We start from the raw sequence: 19,170 nt of genomic DNA, 5'->3' as shown, positions 1-19,170 counted from the left end.
CTTTGCATTTGGTGGGACATCAAAGGAGTAATTCATTTGGAACTCCTCAATCTACAGCGAACTGACAATGCAGAGATCTATAATCAGCAACTGGAACGTTTAAATCAAGCCCTTCATAAGAAATGCCCTTCACACGTCAATCGGAAAGGTGTTCTTCTTCTCCACGACCAATGCACATCCACATGTGGCACGTTTGACACAACACAAGATTATGGAATTGGGTTTGGAAGTTCTCCCCCATCCACCATATTCTTTACATATGGCACTATCAGATTACCATCTTTTCATTTGCTGCAACACCATCTTAATGGGAAAATGTATGCAAATGTGGAAGGTGTGAAAGAGGACATCAACATGTTTTTTGTTTCAAAGCCAAGTGATTTCTTTAATCAGGGTATTAACAATCTGAATGTAAGATGGAAAAGCATCATTGTTAAGAGTGGAGACTATTTCATTTAATGTTTTATTTTGATATATATGTTGTTTGGGTTTTGTAATCTAAAAAAATAAAAGAGAATTTCTAGACAAAGAAATATTTTTGAGTTCTATGTGCAAGTGAATTTGTGAGAAGGAAATAAAGTGATTGGACACAATTGTACAAAGATACAATGAATAATCTTTATTCAATGTGCACAGTGTGTGTACTTGCTTTTAGATGATGAACAGTCACTTTTACTGGATTGAATTACTTCCTCTCTGAACTACCTTTGAGGATACAGCTGTCTACATTCATGCCCAAGGTGCAACTTTGTAGCCATACCTCCCACAGGCTGACCAGAAGTTATCTCAAACGAAGGATAAAGAACAAAGGTAATTTTCTTGACTACGTGTGATATGAAAACTGCACATACCTAGAATAACTTAACAATAGCAAGGAGGATTTCAAGAACTTGTCATTTTTCAAATTTCCAAAAGATAGATGACAAACATATCTAATCATTTTAGAATTATTTTGTAATTGTATCTTTCTCTTTTCTTATGATACTTGTATATTATATTTATATATATAGATTAACTTGTAAACTTCAATAAGATTATCTTTTACTTCTTTTTTTTTTTTCTCAGCAGAATATTGTTACACCCACCTATAAAAGGATCCATTTCAGCATAATATTAGGTCAGCATTAATGTTCCTCTAAGGCCATATTGAATTAAATGCAGACAGATGTTTTTATATGCACAATTTTCTCATTGCTGGTAATTATTTTGTATTAATTGACAAAGCAAAATATGGCTCAACAATTGCCATTATCAAGATCTAGATATTTTATGTACAAAAGATCTTGTAAGATTGCACAGTAATTGCTGGATCTGTGCAGACTACCATAAAGACTTGCAATTTATTAACACAGAACAGACTTCTGCCTAGTGCAATACAAAGTTTTTCCCGTAAAAAAACCTTAAAAAACTGTCAAGCAGCAGAAATTCTTAAGTTTAGTTACACTAAAAATCATCAACCTTCATCTGTGTGTGAGTCAAACAGTGAGAAGTGAACAAAGTCATGTGGAGGGAAAAATAGTAACAGTCAGCATGGGCATGAAATACATAATTCTGATCACAAGGTGGACCTTCTTCCAGGTGGTGCTGGGACTAAAAAACATGACCTCTTCACCAACTAAACAAATGCTTTGGAATTTGCTGCATAAAATAAATGTGTAGTGATGTTTAAGCAGAATTCTTTGAGGTTGTATGTAGGTTTGTCATCAATTAAAGGTAACATTTTCCTTAAAGATATCTTAGCAAAATCTACATAAGTGTTACCTAGCTGTTGCAAATTAATCTGTTTTCAAATAAAAAGATAGAAGTTATGTAGTGAATGATAAAAAAATAGTTATGTTATTGTGTGTTACAGATAGTATAGAATTAGCATTGGCCAATTTTGCACTGGTGTTTCTTGTTATGGAGCTAAATATAAAATGGAAGCAATGCTAGCACATACAACGAAGAAACCTGTAGAGCAGTGTAGTTAGAAGGTTATGGCTACTGATTTGGTTGTGAAGGCACTAGTATGTGATCAAGGAGTTATAAATAATATACAATGGTTCTTTCCCTAAAAATTCTAGAAATCAAACCTTTGTCGTAAATTAATAATTACAAAGCATTTGTTTATGTGATCTTCCTCATTTACTAAAATTCATTTGCAATAATTTGAAGAAGGGAACGTAAAATAGAAATATAGTGTAGACTTTTACCTTCTAAGGTGACTGGCCCCAAAATTAACTTAAGCATCTTGAGCTATCAATGTTTTCTACCATGCATGTCATGTTGGAAAATGAAATATTAAGTCACTATTTGCAGAAACTGAACTGCATTTACAGCTGAGGTTACGAGAGTATTTTAATAGCATGAAATAACTTGCAAAAAAAAGGAAAAAAGTTAAGGTCTGATTCTAAACTCTGGCTTTTCAAATGAGTGTTATAAGAAACGAAAAAGCCTCTATACTTCAGATAGCACTAACCAGTTGCCATGTGGGAAAGCATGACAGATGAACACTGCTTGAATATTATCTTTAAGTTTCCCATGATCAAAGCTGTGTTCTAATTAACAGGTTGAACCAAGAAAACATAGAGATAGATATTTTTTGCTTGTGCAAGGGAAAATGGAGCATCCAGGGAGAACCCATCTTCTATACATTTCTAGGATGCTTACAAACAATTACTTGTGAATTCTTATTAAATGGTCAGTGTAGTGCAAACTCTACTGCAACTTTAACGATTTGAACAAATAATACAGTTAAAAAAAATCAAAAATCATTTCCAGTAAAAATAATGAAGATTTATCTTTTATTAGCATTGTTTTTTTATGGTAATCTAGATGAATGTCCACCCACTGAGGCATGAAAAAGCAATTTCCAAAGTGTTATTGGTAAGGAAGAATATCAGCTGTGGATTACTGACAACAGTACTGTTTATATTACAGGCTGCAGAGTGAACACTATCATATTTTGGTGGTTTACCTCAGTACTATAGCAATAGAAGTTACTCATTTGTGTGAGAAAGTTTTCCCTGAAGAATTTACTTAGCATGTCAGTAAAAAACGTCTATCAAAAATCTATGCATTATGTATGGCAGAGGTTTCCAAACTGTGGTCCATGATAGTACTTAAGGGGGTTCGCAATAATACATCAAATTTATGAAATTCCCATTTATTGAAAGAGTAACAAATAAAATAAAATACTAAGACATTATAAAACTAATATAGTAACATATATAAATATCCCAAATTAAAGGTAGCAAAATATGCATACGATACACCAGTTACACACATAATAAAAATTATTTTTAATGGGAGGGGGTCCACCAGTTGGCAAAGTTGGGGAACTCCTGATGTATGGCACAGCTATCCGCGACAAATATAGTACATTCTCCATGTAGCAGTAGTTGTGTAAAGTTAGTTGGAATTGTGACACATTAAAAACTATTACTAAGAATCACAAACTATATTCTGAAGAGTGATTTTTGAAGTCACAAAACTGGTAGAAGAAATTGATAAAGAAGAGAAAAAAGCAGAAGAGTCTAAATATTGTAGTGTTTTGTTATTTGTATCTACAGGTGGAAATTTGTATGTGTTTTGGTTATATCTTTAAACAGCAGTAACAATACTATAGAATCAGTGGCAATGTCTGAAAGAATACTTCCAATCACTCTGCCACTTCTTTTACCCCAGTGATTTGCAATCTTTCCCATAATCAATGATATGTAAAAATATCAATTTCACCTTATCAAATTTTTATCCGGTTTCATACTCATGCTCCAGTGTCATCTGCCAGCTAGACAAGGCAATAACATTAAAATTAAGGACTACAGCTTGCAGAATACTAAAGAAACATAGTTCTGAAAGACATTTCTACCTTTAAATGTTTCCAAATCTCAAAAACATCACAATGAATCATAAGGTATGAAAGAAAGACTGCATACAAACCAAGGTGACTCTTAAAAAGTAGCTAAATACATGAACAAACTTCTTTTATTTCTCACAGAAATGCACACAGATGAACTTTATGAAATGTTGATTTAATATAAAGTCCTATTAAGCCTCGGCATTTCAGTCAAATAATTCAGCTTCCATATCACCATCATCATTCCCTATGCTGGTATGGGCCTGAAAAAGAGATGGTGGGGTGGATACATGGGCATCATATGTCCACTTTGGAAATATCCTCTTGTACAAATTCATTAGTACAGTGTCTTGGGACTTTAACTGACTATCGAACACACATTTCATGTGACCATGAGTACCTAGAGAAAGAAGAAACAAATTTAAAACAACATTCCAATTCTTAAAAACTTCATTTTGATTTTTACATGGAGTTATAATTCTATCTCAAGTTTCATTTATATATAAATTACTAATTTTTAAACATTGTTACAACAACAGTACAATCAAATTACTGTTCATCCATTTTTTGCAATTGTTCACTATATCAATATTTCTTGCCCATAGCAGAAAATTTTCTTCACAGTATTTTTAAAATGGATTTCAATACTATAAACATCATGATCAAAACAATAGAGTAATTAATTACGATTTCACTAAAATAAAGAGGAGAATGGAAATGCATATGATAAGTTCACATCATATAGTGTTCTTTTGTAAATTCAGGAGATTAATTAATCATGTGTAAAATTATCACAGTGCTACATTTGAAAAATACTAAAACAAAATCACTTCTCGATTAACAAGCATTCCTCAAACCCTATTAGAGATCATTTACAACCCTTATGTTTTTGAACTGACTAATTAATCAAAATTGTGCATACTAAAACCTTGATTTGGGTTTGAAGCTGTTAACTCTTAACACACCACACAGGCACCCTATTAATTGAACTCACGAGTTATTCTTTAGTAAATACTAGTAGGACATTTTTTAAAACTCAAAATATCACATTCTTCCTCTTTTCATATACAAGACCTGCCCTCAGGTTATAGAAGGATGACTACTGAATGTTAACCTTAGTGCATGGGGTTGGTCCATTGGACGAAGCCCATACTGGAGAATTAATGTTAACTATAATTCCAAATTTACACAGTGTATGTTCACAACATTAGGTAAACTTATAGTAAACATTACAAGTACATTGCACACAAAAGAATTAGAATTTTTAAAAAAATGCTTCTACAAAAGACTCGTCTTTGATTTTACTTTAGTCAATCTGACTCGGACTGTGACTAGTCTAAGTGAAAGGTGATTTTCATTTTAAGAATAAAAATACTTTCTTCATCTTACAGTTTTAAAATTTTCTTTGCATAATAACTTCTAGAATCTCTTAAATGAATATTGATTGTTCTTTTTCAGTAAAACTCAAGATTGTATCTCTTATTTTCTCTATGCTAACAGTATATGGGCTCAGCCAATTTGACCAACCTTGTAACCCCCCACAAAAAATATGAAATAAATTTAAATTACCCTTTTTTCTTTCTAGAGTAACTACAAATTGTAATAGAAATTTACAGTTATTTATCCTGAACACACTCCGGCTCATAACAGCTTGCATCTATTTTCATTTAATTTTATTGCTCTATAAACTGTGTCTAACTACTGTGAATAGCAAAAATACACCCAGCAGGAGTGTAGAGTTTGGGGTTACTTCAGGCATTACTGAAGGCAAAAAAGTTTGTTTTTTTTCATTTAAGTTTCTAATCTAATAAATTTTAAATTTTAGTTACTTTTGTTCAAAACATGCATATCAATAAATAAAAGCACACTTAAAAGTATTAAATTTATCACTTATTTCAGAATTAAGGCCTTCTGCTCTTTAAAGCCTTTCTTCAATAACCTTAAATTTTTCTCACAAAGTTGGTTGTCCAAAAAATAATTCATATAGCTTTGAAACACAAATAACAAAACAAACAGTAAATGCTCCAAAACTATTATAATTTACTTGGCTTTCTAATTGATCTATAAAACGGTTTAACAAATTTCATTACTTATAAACTCCAATTTTGGTCTTCACTCAATAAAACCTGCTTGGGAAATGGCACCTTTTACTGAAATAAATCAATATAAAGATGTCATAATCATGCAGTTTATAAAATGGCTTTTCTGTTGGTTATAAACATGTACCATTGACAAGTAAGTGTCAAATAAATATGTAATTTCAAAAACATGAAGAGTTGGGAAGAGCTTCTGGGGTGGGTGTAACAACTTTATTGATATCTCTGAAAATAAAGAATGTGAGAGGTTTTATTTTAAATTCTGGCCTTTTAGTATCTATAGTTGGTGCATCTAATTGGTAGACATTCTGAAACCCATAAAATGAGAATCTAAAATGGAGAATTCAGAGCAGAGAAGAATCACATGGTATACAGAAGTGAAGACTGAAAATTTATTTTAAATATTGCCTTTTTAGATTAAAACTTCCATAGTATTAAAATTTCAAATATAAACTATGTTTTGATACCAAGTTTATTGACATATGTTGATAATAAAGTTGTTTATTTAAATTTGAATGTAACTCAGTAAAACTTCTGACTTGCATTACATCATTCAATACGGTAATGTGAGCTACACAATAATCAAGTGATTTACAACCTGAGTGGCAGGATTATTAGTTAGACACAGTTCGAAGGGCAACAAAATTACGTAGTTTAAGCTAGTTAGAATAAATAAATGTACATTCCTATTACAATCTGCAGTCATTCTAGAAAAAGAAAACGGTAACTTAAATTTATTTTGCATTTTTTTAATAGTTATTACAAGGTCAGTTAAATTGACCCGGGTCCATACAGAGTTGGGGTAGAATAAATAACAATTAAAAACTTTTGCTGAAAAAACGTTTGATATTTAGTTAGGAGGTTTTAGAAGTTATGCAAATGAAATATGAAAATTTTCAGATGAAGAAATGTATTTTTAATATTAACATGAAAATCACTTTGCACTCTCAGTCAACAATCTCACTCCATATATTCAAGGACAAATCTTTAGTAAAAATACTTAATTAAGTATCTGTTTGTGTACAAAAGACAATTTTTGCTGAAAGCTTGAAAAATTTCCTGAAGATATATATACCATATTAAAAGTTATAGTAGAGAAACTGTACTGATTACCTTGTGCTTACAAGGTCATTCACATTGACCAAACCCAAGCGGAAAGTGTTAACAAACTGCATCTTCAGGGTTTGAACTTGGCACCTTTGTAACACCAAAGTAGCACTCCACCAAATTCTGCTAGTTACGCATATTTTAACAACTCAAACTACCACAATATCATATAGAACAATGAACACAAAAATAAAAATCAGCAGTGAAGCTGACACCCCCAATATTAGTTTTTGTTTGTTTCGATTTTATGTGTAGATAAATGTGTTTTGTGGTTGTTACCTTTTATATACACAGAAATCTCTATTTTTTTGAAATGGTGACCTTGATCTTTAATTTCTTTTTTGATTGAGGGAGAGGTTAAAATCTAAACAAACATGAGGCTATCATTCTTACCTAAAGGTTCTTTGATGTGCCCACGACGACCATATTTGCTATGGAGCTCCACAGGTTTAAACCACATGATGTCCTCTGATGAAGAATAAATTACAATTACTAAATAATATTAGAGTTTTAATTATCTGTAATTGAATGAGTCTACCAAACTCACCTTATAAATATGCACTTATGGCACACAAATAAACAAAAGAGTAGCCATTAAAACAACAGAACATGGAATTATAAGCAAAAGTAAAGAAGAATGTAATGGTATGTTAACCACACTATACCTGGAATATAATCTCTATATAAGTAAACTTCAATTTAAGACCACATTTTTCATCCTAAAAAGAACCACAAACTTTATCACTTTAGGAAATCAGCTTGATCATAACTATTATCGTAATAGTTCCACCTCTTAACCAATAAGCATAACAACACTGTTTGTTCAAGAAACTTTAACTAGAATTAGGCATTTGATGAAACAAAATCCATTTGGGAAGACTTAATTTAGTAATTTACCAGCTGTGGTTAATTTTGATGAGAATTTTTTCTCAATGTTCATCCTATGTACAGACTGAAATAGTAATCAATTTCATTCTTCCATAACTGGTTTAGAATATACTTGTAGTTAAATATATTCATTTAATTTTTTTAATTTATAGTGCAGATGTTCTGCATATAGTTATGATACTCTTTTTTTTTAACCAAAGGTTGGAAATATGTAATTTTTTTTATTTGGATAAAAGTTGCATATGCCAATGGTTAGACACTCATACCACTTTGGCATTGTATCTGTCTCCCCCTGCTCATCTGAAGGGGTCATACAGCTACTTGCACAAATTGAGATGAGTTAAGATTATCTTCTGTAAATGTCATTGAATAGTCAGTGGCATATAAAGGTTGGGTTGTGGAATATCACATTTTGCATTGGAATTCAGGCAATAAATCAGAATTCTCTTTGTCCTTGTCCTGTGTAAACATGGATTTAAGTTAATAATAATATACCCCCATTCCTGCACAAAAACTGTAAATACATTCCTAGTTTTGTGCAAGTTAGGAAATGAATCTCAAGTCTTATAAGCTAGAGACACACTTTGTGATCATCTGTGGCATTTCTTGAAAGGCATGTTCGTAATTTAACAGCTATTCTCTGATATTAAAGGAACACAGGTTTACCAAACTTTGAATACACAGACTAAACAAATATCAGAATGTTTAAAAAACTTATGAATCCGTGGTACCACCTACAGAACAAATCTCATTTCATGACAGCCTTTATATAATTACTATTTGCTTGTATTCCAAATTGTGCACATATGTATATGTAGACAATTCCAATCTAAGTTTTACCATTTCAGTACTTTCTTTTTATTATGTATTATGCATGTTTATATATTTACCTTCTACAAATAACTTGCTGTGGTTGCGTTATAAAAAAAAAGCTATAAGCTTACTGATTCCCAAATTTCACATACCTAACCCATTGCATTAATGTAAAATTTCCCACCAAAAGTAGAATTTCTAAAATTCAAAGCAAAGGCAATCTTCACTATTGGCTACAAGAATAAAAATGGCCAATGTAATTTATCTTTATGTTGGTGCCCAGTTGACAGCCTACTGATATATCAAGCACTCCTAGTTGAAAAGGTTGTCGCTTAATTAAATCTTAAAAAAAATCTAGTACACCTATAAAAGTGATAAGTTAAACACCCATATTTTTGCTTGCTGTTACATATAATGATGTGATGCACAAACAGTTGAGACAAAACATATATTTGCTACAGTGTGCAACATGATTTCTATCTGCTGTAAATATGTCTCAAATGTCTGAGAACAGCAACAACACAGCTGTTTGCAAACTACATCCTGCAAAAATTTCATGTGGAGGCAGCACTGGCAATAGATTTCGACACAACAAATCTAATACATTACCTCAGTGAATAAAATGATTTCCTAAAGATGGCTAAGGAAAAGAAGGAAGCAGGACCACAGAAAAAAAAAAGCATCTAAACAGCTATCACTGGTTCAAGTACTAAAACATTTAAATAAATTAGATCATGAAGACCTCAGAACAAAATAAATTACCAAACATTTAATGAAATATATATTTCTGGATAAATAAGAAAATTATTTAAACTTAGTTTTCGTTACTTCTATTACAAAACATATTGTATCAATTTCTTTTTGTATTTTTTTTATCTTGGTCTGTATTGCTTGCAAGCTTGTACAATTTATGTTTTGAAGGATAAAGGTGTCTTTTGTTCCCTACAATGGCAAAGTTTCTGGGTTGAATTTCATAAAATAAATTCGATAGTTTAAGCTGACTTTTTGTAGAGAAGTTAGTAATTATGCTTACATGAATAAAGTTTCTACTATAAACTAATGACAGTTACAATTATAACAAACATTAATGTATGTGTGTTTTTATTTTGCTAAATGCTTCTAGAAGCACTAATGCAAAGTATTTTTTAGGTGTTTTCTTTTATAAGTGTTATTCTTTTTATTCATTTCTTTAATTAATTGCATCAAGTAAGTACAACTTATGAATTGTTTATATAAATGCATCCTGAAAAAAAGATCTATAGGTTAAATTTTACTTTTTTCAGTAGTTTAAAGTGCTTTACCTGCATTAATATTAAATATCACTATCAGCTAATATGGTTGGGTAATCATTAGCTATTAGTATCGGCCAAGAAAATCTTAATTGGTGCACTCCTATTTTCAACTTTTATGGTGTTGATCTTGTTCTTTTTTGAACACACACACTAACAACACCAGTAAAATATAAGGCAATTTTGCATATTACAAAAGTAGTTCACCTGGTAAGTTTAAAAAGTAAACTAGAACATAATTTTGAATTTATCAATGGTTTATAAAATGCAACACAAGAATAAATTTTCTCAGGCAAATATCATGTAAACAAGAGCTACAAGTTAATGAAAATGTATCTTAATGTTTCATACATACCCATACTCCATGGTAATTTTGAATAATCCAAATGTCAGAGATTTTCTGAGGATTTTCTAATGAAATTCTGAACAAGATATTTTTTTAATGTTTTCAGGCTTCAAGAAGATTTTTAGAAGTTCAAATTAATAAATTCCCTCCAAAAGGTTTTGTTAACCTATTAAAGCCCAAGAATAATTTTGGATTGATAAAATTCTTTTCTTGTAGTTTTATTTTTGTATAATTCTGTTATACTTCAGTTATTAACATCATATTAATGCAGCATAGTCATCTTAATCCACTAAATACAGACGATGTTTCCGACCTAAAAAAAAAATTCACATCCTGTTATTAAATTTAACCTGACATTCTATTAATAATTTATATCAAAATCACTGCAGTAATGAAAAAAATTAAATCTGTTGTGCTTTTATAAAAAATAATGCTCACTACATAAAATTGTTTAAGCTATCTAAAACTTACCTCTGTTAAAAAACATGTATCGAACTACTGCTGACTTTTTATTAATTTTGAAAGGATGGCCACTGAGAACCACTCGTTTAGCTACAATCCTGTCGGGGTTTACATCAAGGACTGTGCCCAATGCTACAAGATGTTGTGACTCTGAAAACAAGATTGAATAATTTAGAGATTAAATGAAAAGTTATCAGGCTAAACTTGAAGAATTGGATGAATCATCACCATCTCTAACGAGAAAATTTCAAATGTTTTTGCTAGTAGAAGAGCACAAGTCACATAACACATTTCAAGAGATTTTAGTTCAACAACTGGTAAAATGTACTAAGAATGCTACTCACAAGATTTTAAGTTTTGGGCACTGTTAATAAAAGTAACTGATGCACAAATAAGGTGATATTTTGTAATTAATTTCATGAAACTGTACAATTAATGTGCATAAAACAAAAACTAATTTGTTTTATAATTATCCAAAATCCAATGACAATACAAAATCAAAAGTGGAGCTTAAAAATGTGATACTAGTGGCCCTACAATGATGAAAGTTTTTAACAGTCTAATACATTACAAAAAACACACTTTCATTTTTGAAAAAGGGAGGTAATTGATATAGTGTTCTTTCTCCAAAGATAATTTATTTCTTTTAAAGATTTTTAACACTAAAATTTCTGTGCTTAACAATAAAACACAATACACATGATATTAATACTAGGCTTCAAAAAAGATCTAACTTTGTCAAGTGTTCAGAGAAATCTAATGTGTATTGTAAGTGACAATGATAAAATCTGCATGTAACAGTACTGTCACAGAATTCAGAAATAAAGCTGAACTAATATCAAATTTTATATCACTAATTTTGTTATATTTTTATGAAGCAGATATAAGGTGTCTTTTGAAAATAATTATCTTATGTAAATACAATCACACACATACATAGATACATAAGAATAAACTTTTACTTGTACAGATAATAGACAATTAATAATATTTGAAGTATATGAAAAACCTAGAAAATGAGATAAAACTAAATCTAGTTAATCATATCTGAATAAGCTAAAAGTAACAGTAGTAACCAATCATTGTTAAGTTAGATCCAACTTTAAGCCTGCATACTAGACCTGTATGCAAACTGCATTGGAAAATTAGTTATTAGTTACTTTAAAAAATTAATGTCACAGAATAACTTAATTAAATTGGTTTAAAACTGTTAACATTTAATAAACTTAAGTGTGAAAGCTCATAAAACATGCTGTCATGATATAAGAGACTGTTTAGTGTAGATATTATTAATTAATTATTTTATAAGTTAACATTTCATGATTGTTTAGTTTTTTGTTATAATAAGAATTAAAAGCAGACAATTGTTGGAAGTTGTGTTTATAATTCATTGATGTTGAGACTATCAGATATCGCATGTAATACAATGAGGTCGAGAATATGAAGATTTCTAGAAGACGGGCAGACGATTAAGTGATAAACATATAAATAGTGTGAGACGAGTGGAAACATCAGACAGACAATAGCGGAAGAGAGTAATGGACAGCCAAAGAAAAGTTTGTCGTGAAGTTAACTACTGTAGAAGTGATAGGCCTAACGTTTAATATGTTAGAGTAAGACTAACAGTAGAAAAGGAGATAAGAAGAAGAATTTATTCCATCAAAGCATGGTTCTAAAGTAATTGAATCAGCCTGAGTGCACAGTGACAAAAGGAACAGAGGATATTTTGAAGAAAGAAGACCAAACAATTACTGTAAGAGTTGTATACGACTGAGGTAACTCATGCCACAATTGTAAATGCATCATACAGCACATACAATACTAGTGTGATAGTAATAGGGAATATAGTTCGGCTTATCAACTGAAATTCTAAAGCAATTGAATAGACCTAACAACAACACAGTATATATTTATACTATTAAGAAGTATAAGTAAAAGCCTTTTAATTGACAATTGGCAACCATAACATATCATCTGACACATGCAGTTAAATAATTACATCACATCAACAGTTAGGTATCCTTACTAATACCACTACATACATCCACAAACTCAATTTATATTTAAAGTATTTCAAGCACCAGATAATATTATAGAAATGGAAAATAGCATGAGGCCTAGCAATCAATTGTGCGAGAGCAAAGTAAAGGAGATACTTTTAACTATGGGAAATTTTTCTTTGTGTGTCTCAAGTTATTACAAAAATAATTTATCACATCCATATTCTCTTGCACATCATACAAATTAAATTACAAAATTATTTTATTTAGTTATCTATTTATTTTATCATTATTAAAGCAAAGCGTAAATAATTCAAAACAGTACATGGAGTTTCATAGGGATATTTATTAACCATTAAAATCTGAAGTAGATAATTCTTTTTTTTTTAACAAGGTTAGTTTGGATTTTACTTTTAGATTTACAAACTTTCAAAGTGTATAATAGTAGTATAAATTATAGTATTAAAATGATCATCTTAATTACATTGGTCAATTAGTGTAAATAATAAAATAAATCAAAGAATAATAAAATAATAAAGTCCTTGCTGCCCACCAGTTGACTCCCTGTGGTCAGTGGTTTGGAATAAAGTACATTGCCATGCTACCTGGACTAATCACTGACAAATGTACTGCAATGGAAAGCCTTAATTGGAGGGAGATATTGTGTTTTGGCTAGTGCTAAACTCTTCTAGCATATAAATCAATGAAGCACCAATAGTACATCTTGAAATAGCCCCATTTTAATACAGTTGGCCCATCTTTAGCATTAATTACAAACTGTGTTAATAACACTTGAAACCAACAATTGGTACATGTCTGGTGATCTTACACAATTATTCCTCTCACAAAACAACTCCAAGCACAATCAGGCTTCAAGGTCTGTCTTTATTTGTCCTTCAGACAGTTTTATATAGCACCCACCCCCCAACACACACACAGTGGGTTAGGTTAAGCTCAAATGTCTAGCCAAAGCATATTCTAAGTTAGTGTCAAACCACATTTGGGCAGTGTGAGAATGGTATGGCAAAATGCTTTATCAAGCTAATAAGGTATGACCTTTTCCCATAGTTTCATCAATGAAGGCAATGCAGCTTTGTCAAGAATGTCATAATATGATAAGGCATTTATGGATACTTTAACTATTACAAGTGGATCAGATCAAAACACATTAAAATATGCTCACATCATAACACTGGTATATTCAGGTGAAATTTATTTCCCTCACAGCAACAAAATAGGAGAATCAACACAATATATATTATAAAGTTATTCTGAATTCTCTGACTGAGTATAAATGTAGAAAAATACAATGAACTAATCTTGAAGCTTTGTACTGTACGTTTCAATTTGTGTTAATGAATGCTCCTGAAGAAGCTGTAAAACGAAATGTTGAGTGTCTAATTAAATAAAAACAACATTTCTGTATTATAAGGTTATTTATTTCTAGTATTTTTACAGATTTACATTCAATTAAATTAAACTATCATTAACTTATACAAATAAAGTTAATGTCGTTAATGTCATAATGTCGTTAATAATTGCTTAACATTACATGTGTTTTAAGTTCATAATTTTATAGGGAAATGTTTTTAAAAATCTTCAATCTTTCATACTTTGAGAATCCATCATTTGTTCTCTAGGTCTTCCCTCTTCTCTAATATATTTACTATCCTTCTCTCAAGTACAGAATTTAATGTAAATTACTCATTATAATAAAGATATTAGTAAGGCAAAGTCTAATTTTATTAGCCTTCAATCTTATTTATTTAAGGAGTCATAAACTAGAAAACGCATGTCCACGTGTCACATTTTTTTCACAAATTGCCAGTAATTCTTTTTGATGTTTTATACTATATCATTAATAACCAACAGAAGATCCAAAATTTTATTCTATTGAAAGATGTATAATGCTACATTGTTTTTAGTACAGAGTATTGTCAATTTCTTAATCAACTTGAAAGGTTATCTCATGGTGTTCAAATTGAGGAATGGAGGAAATAAATTTAAGCCTCTCTTGTCCTAGTTAGAAAGCCAGTTAAATTATAATAGTTATAGGACATTGTTTGCTTTGTTCATGTTATTATTCTGTGTTCTTAGGTGCATTACTTAAGTGAATAAAAATAATTTAATGTACTAGTATCATTAATATAAAAAAGTAGGCTTAAATTTCATTAGCAACCGACTGCAAAAAAACAAGGTCAAATGTAAGTATTATATTTCTTGTTATTCATGTATATGCTTTATTTATGGTTATAAAAGTAACTAAAATGTAAAAATTAGAAACTAATTAGGTTAAATTACGTAAGATAATGAAAAAATGAAAATTCCTCATAAGTTGTGCTCACAAGCAGCTTGTGCATTACATCATTCAATACAGTAATGTGGGATATATGTTTGCCAAGTTATTTACAACTTGTGTACCAAGATTATTAGTTAGACATGGATCAAAGGGCAATAAAAAAAAAAGACAAAACTAAGTATAAACAGGGGTAGACAAGTTATGATCCTTAAGATATTTAGAATAAAAATTGTAGTTACCTGTTACAACTTGCAGTCATTTTGGAAATAAAAAAAGGATAATTTAGATTTATTTTGTTACCAAGTCCATATAGTTCAAAAATATAAAGTTTTACTTTAAAAAGTTTGATGTTTATTTAGGAGATTTTAGGGATTATGCAAATGAAATTTGAAAATTTTCAGATGAAGAAAAGCATTTTTAGTCTTAGCATGAAAATAACATTGCCCTCTAAGCAGTCAACACACTGATTTCACACATTCATGGACAAATCTTTAGTAAAAATAATTAATTACAAAATTACAATTTCACGTACAAAAAATTGAAAACTTGTCAAATTTCACGATGATACAGAAAATGTATTCAAAATATAGTATGGAAACTTTGATGGTTACTTTGTGGTTACAAGATCAGTCACATCAACCGACTCTATATGGAAAAAAAGTTATCTCTAAAATGCATTTCTTCAGTAATATCTGTCACACTTAGGTTGCTTAAAAACAATAATTCTGAAATGTTTAAAAGAATACTACATGCTACTACTTACCATCACAGTATTCTTTAAAAACTAAAACTGGGGCTGGTGGAAAGATGATAGGAGCATACATACTAGCAACCACAGCAACATCACTTCTTAGAAACTTTTCATACTGCATTGAAGAAAAAATAAATAAATGAATGTAACAGCAAAAAGCACTTTAGATCTTCAAATTCTATAAGAAAAAATTTTTTTGCCAAAATATATTACAGATATATAAAATAAAATCATAACAATTCTAGATCATGGTTTTAGAAGCTTATTTAAAACATCTCATTATAGATCTGACTAAATACTGAGCACAAACATGTAAAAACTCATGAAAATAAAATGTTTAACTACAAATAATAATAATAACGGGAACCTTTCATACAGAACTCTTTCAATACTTTCAAGCTACTTTGTGAGTACACACAAGTTTTATAAACAAAAAAGTGGCTGTTACAATGTTATTGAATCATTTATCTATTTTACTTACACACAAATAAAGAAATCACTAACAAATCAAGTGCTACTAATATCAAATTTACAAACAAAATAAACAAGTAAATATTTACCTTATGTTTGTCTCCATTTGAGTGTGAAGAAAAGATTGGACAAGCTGAAAACCGGCGGTATCCAACATGGAAAATAAGCCTTTCCTTTGATTTGATAGGCTCTGTACATGATGAGTGTTTTTTCACCACAATATTCAAGACAGACATCTTCTGTTCATGAGGCAACAATCCATACACCACCAAAGGGTGCTCTTGGGAGAGAGAATCTGTACAAATTGTATACCAAACTTATAAAATATGTTGTTCTAGATATGTTTATCAATTTTAACTGAAAACTAACAATAAAACATAAAAGTGAACAAGAATTTTCTGCTTTATAAGTTAACATATTTCAATATAGAATGGAAAGTGAAAAATGCTTAATATTTTCTATTTGGAAACTCTGCACTAGCATTTATCTCTTGTTAGTCCAATGGTATAAACCACCAAATAAAACAATATTTTCACTGAGTTTATGTAACAAAAATGGTATATTTTTAAAGGTGTTTCTCACAGACTAATGAAAACCAAATGACCAACCTCACTCCTAACTCAACCGCATGTAACACATAAAACAGCTTCCCACTGATAATCACTGTTCATAGTTAACTAATTAGGGATCATATGAATAGACTATTTTAATTGAGATCCAGATCAGTTTTTATTAGAATATGTTGAAGTACTCTTTGGCATATTCCTCTTTTAACAATTGTTTTTCCTATGGTCAGGGGTCAAAGAGCATGTTATCACATTTGTAGACATAAAACTTTATTCAACTACTATTTTATGAATGTATGTCAATAAGTTTGGTATTACATTATAGAATATAATTCAAATTTTAGCATTTATACATTAGTTAATTTCTTAACTCTCTCAACATGGGCTCGGTCAATTTAACCAACCACGTGACCTCTTTCTACTCATTCAAAGTCTTTATAGATTTGATACTACTAACTTTTAATATAGTGTGTATCTTCATGAAATTTGGCAATCTTTCAGTAAACATTATAAGTCTTTCACATAATAAAAATCACATTTCTTAGTGAAGTATTTTCAATAAACTAAAAAAAAAGATTTGTCCTTGAATATATCGAGTATTTGTTTTAAATAGTCCATGTATAAAGTGATATTCATGTTAAGATTAAAATTACTTTTCTTCATCTCAAAAATATCAAATTTCATTTGTGTAATCTCTAAAACCTCCTACATACATTTCCAATGTTTGTTTTCAGTAAAACTTTATCTTTATCTATTGTTTTCTTTATGCTAACTCTATACAAGGTTGGTCAATTTGACTGACCTCGTAACCACCAAAATAAATTGAAATAAATCTAAATTACCCTCTTTTTCTTTCTAGAATGACTTCAAATGTAGCATGAAACTACATTTGTTTACCCTAAGTAGCTTTAAACTCATAACAGTATACATCTATTTACAATTATAGTTTATTGTTTTATTGCCCTTTGAACCGTGTCTAACTACTATTCATGCCTTTGTAAGTTGTAAATCACTTTGGGAATGTGCAGCTCATGTTACATTATCAAATTACATTACCCACGAGCTACTCCAAGCTATTCACAAAATATTTTCATTATATTATTATTGTTTATTTTACCTAATCTAACTTTAACTAACCTAAAGAGATCCCCATTTTTACATTTTAGTTACTTTTATAATAATAAATAAAGAATAAACATGAAAAACAAAACATAAAGTACTTACTCAAGTATTTTGTTTTTGCTGTTGACTACCGATGACACTTAACCCTACTTTCTTATACTAATGGTAGTAGTGCATTTAATAATTTTTATTCAATTAAGTAATGCACTAAAGAACACAGAATAACATGAAAAAGCAAACAATTTCCCCTAACAATCATAATTTTTCTGGCTTTCTAACTAATCGACAAGAGCCATAACAAATTCATCCAAGCTAGCTGTTGTGTTTTCCATGAGAACCAAAGCTGTATTACAAGTGAAATTGATGATTATCTGTTCAGAACACAACATAATATAATACGTCATTGAATAGATGAAAACCTTCGCTTTCTAGTGGTTATATGTAATATATAATTAAACAAAAGAGAGAACTATTAACAAATCCTGAAAGAGAGGATGTGACAGCAGGAGGGGTCTGATTTTCTATTTGATGGCTCTGTAACCAAATAAAATTGAAGGCTATGAAAATTATGGTTTGTCTGAGAAATGATGATTTTATAGTGAGTAATGTACGTTGAATTTTGTAGTTATTGGAGGGATGGTGGATAAAATATAGAAGATACCTAGATAAAATGTGTCACATGTATCACACTAGGGGAAATTCAGGATTTTTTTAAATATTGCCTTATAGAATTAAAAACTAAAAACTTATATACAATTAAAATATGTATTATTAGCTAAGATTTTATGCTATAAATTTTGAATACAAGATACTAAAACCTTGTGTCACGCACAGTAAAGGATACCTTTGGCGATAGGGTTAACTTAAAAGTAAATGCAAAAAATATTCTTAAATATAGATTTTTGTTGAATGCAGCTTTAATTCAAATTAGATGTTTCTGATGTCCAAATACAAAATCTTCACTACAAGTTCTGCAATGTTAGTCAGACACAGCTGAAAGGTTAATAAAATGAAAATAATAAATATATATATATATACACCTAGGAAAAAGTTAAGCACCCCAAATATTTTCAGGATTGCTTATTGAAAATAAGGTTAAATTTTCATGATATTGAGCAATGT

At 30.0% G+C, this 19,170-nt stretch overlaps 1 protein-coding gene across 1 annotated transcript in view; it reads right to left on the bottom strand.

Annotated features, from left to right (window-relative positions):
- Positions 1 to 3,926: 3,926 nt before the first annotated feature.
- The window catches only part of LOC106467937 (pre-rRNA-processing protein TSR1 homolog), a 50,051-nt gene continuing 34,807 nt past the window's right edge, over positions 3,927 to 19,170 (bottom strand). The window contains exons 14-18 of the mRNA XM_022396165.1: positions 16,450 to 16,655; positions 15,902 to 16,004; positions 10,849 to 10,989; positions 7,435 to 7,509; positions 3,927 to 4,238 (exon numbers count right to left, since the gene is read on the bottom strand). Coding sequence (XP_022251873.1) covers positions 4,045 to 4,238; positions 7,435 to 7,509; positions 10,849 to 10,989; positions 15,902 to 16,004; positions 16,450 to 16,655 — 719 coding nt within the window. The 3' untranslated portion in view covers positions 3,927 to 4,044. The remainder of the gene's footprint in view (positions 4,239 to 7,434; positions 7,510 to 10,848; positions 10,990 to 15,901; positions 16,005 to 16,449; positions 16,656 to 19,170) is intronic.

The sequence above is a fragment of the Limulus polyphemus genome, unplaced genomic scaffold, assembly GCF_000517525.1.
Source record: "Limulus polyphemus unplaced genomic scaffold, Limulus_polyphemus-2.1.2 Scaffold2803, whole genome shotgun sequence".
Taxonomy (NCBI): domain Eukaryota; kingdom Metazoa; phylum Arthropoda; class Merostomata; order Xiphosura; family Limulidae; genus Limulus; species Limulus polyphemus.
This window is presented reverse-complemented; position numbering and strand designations above follow the sequence as displayed.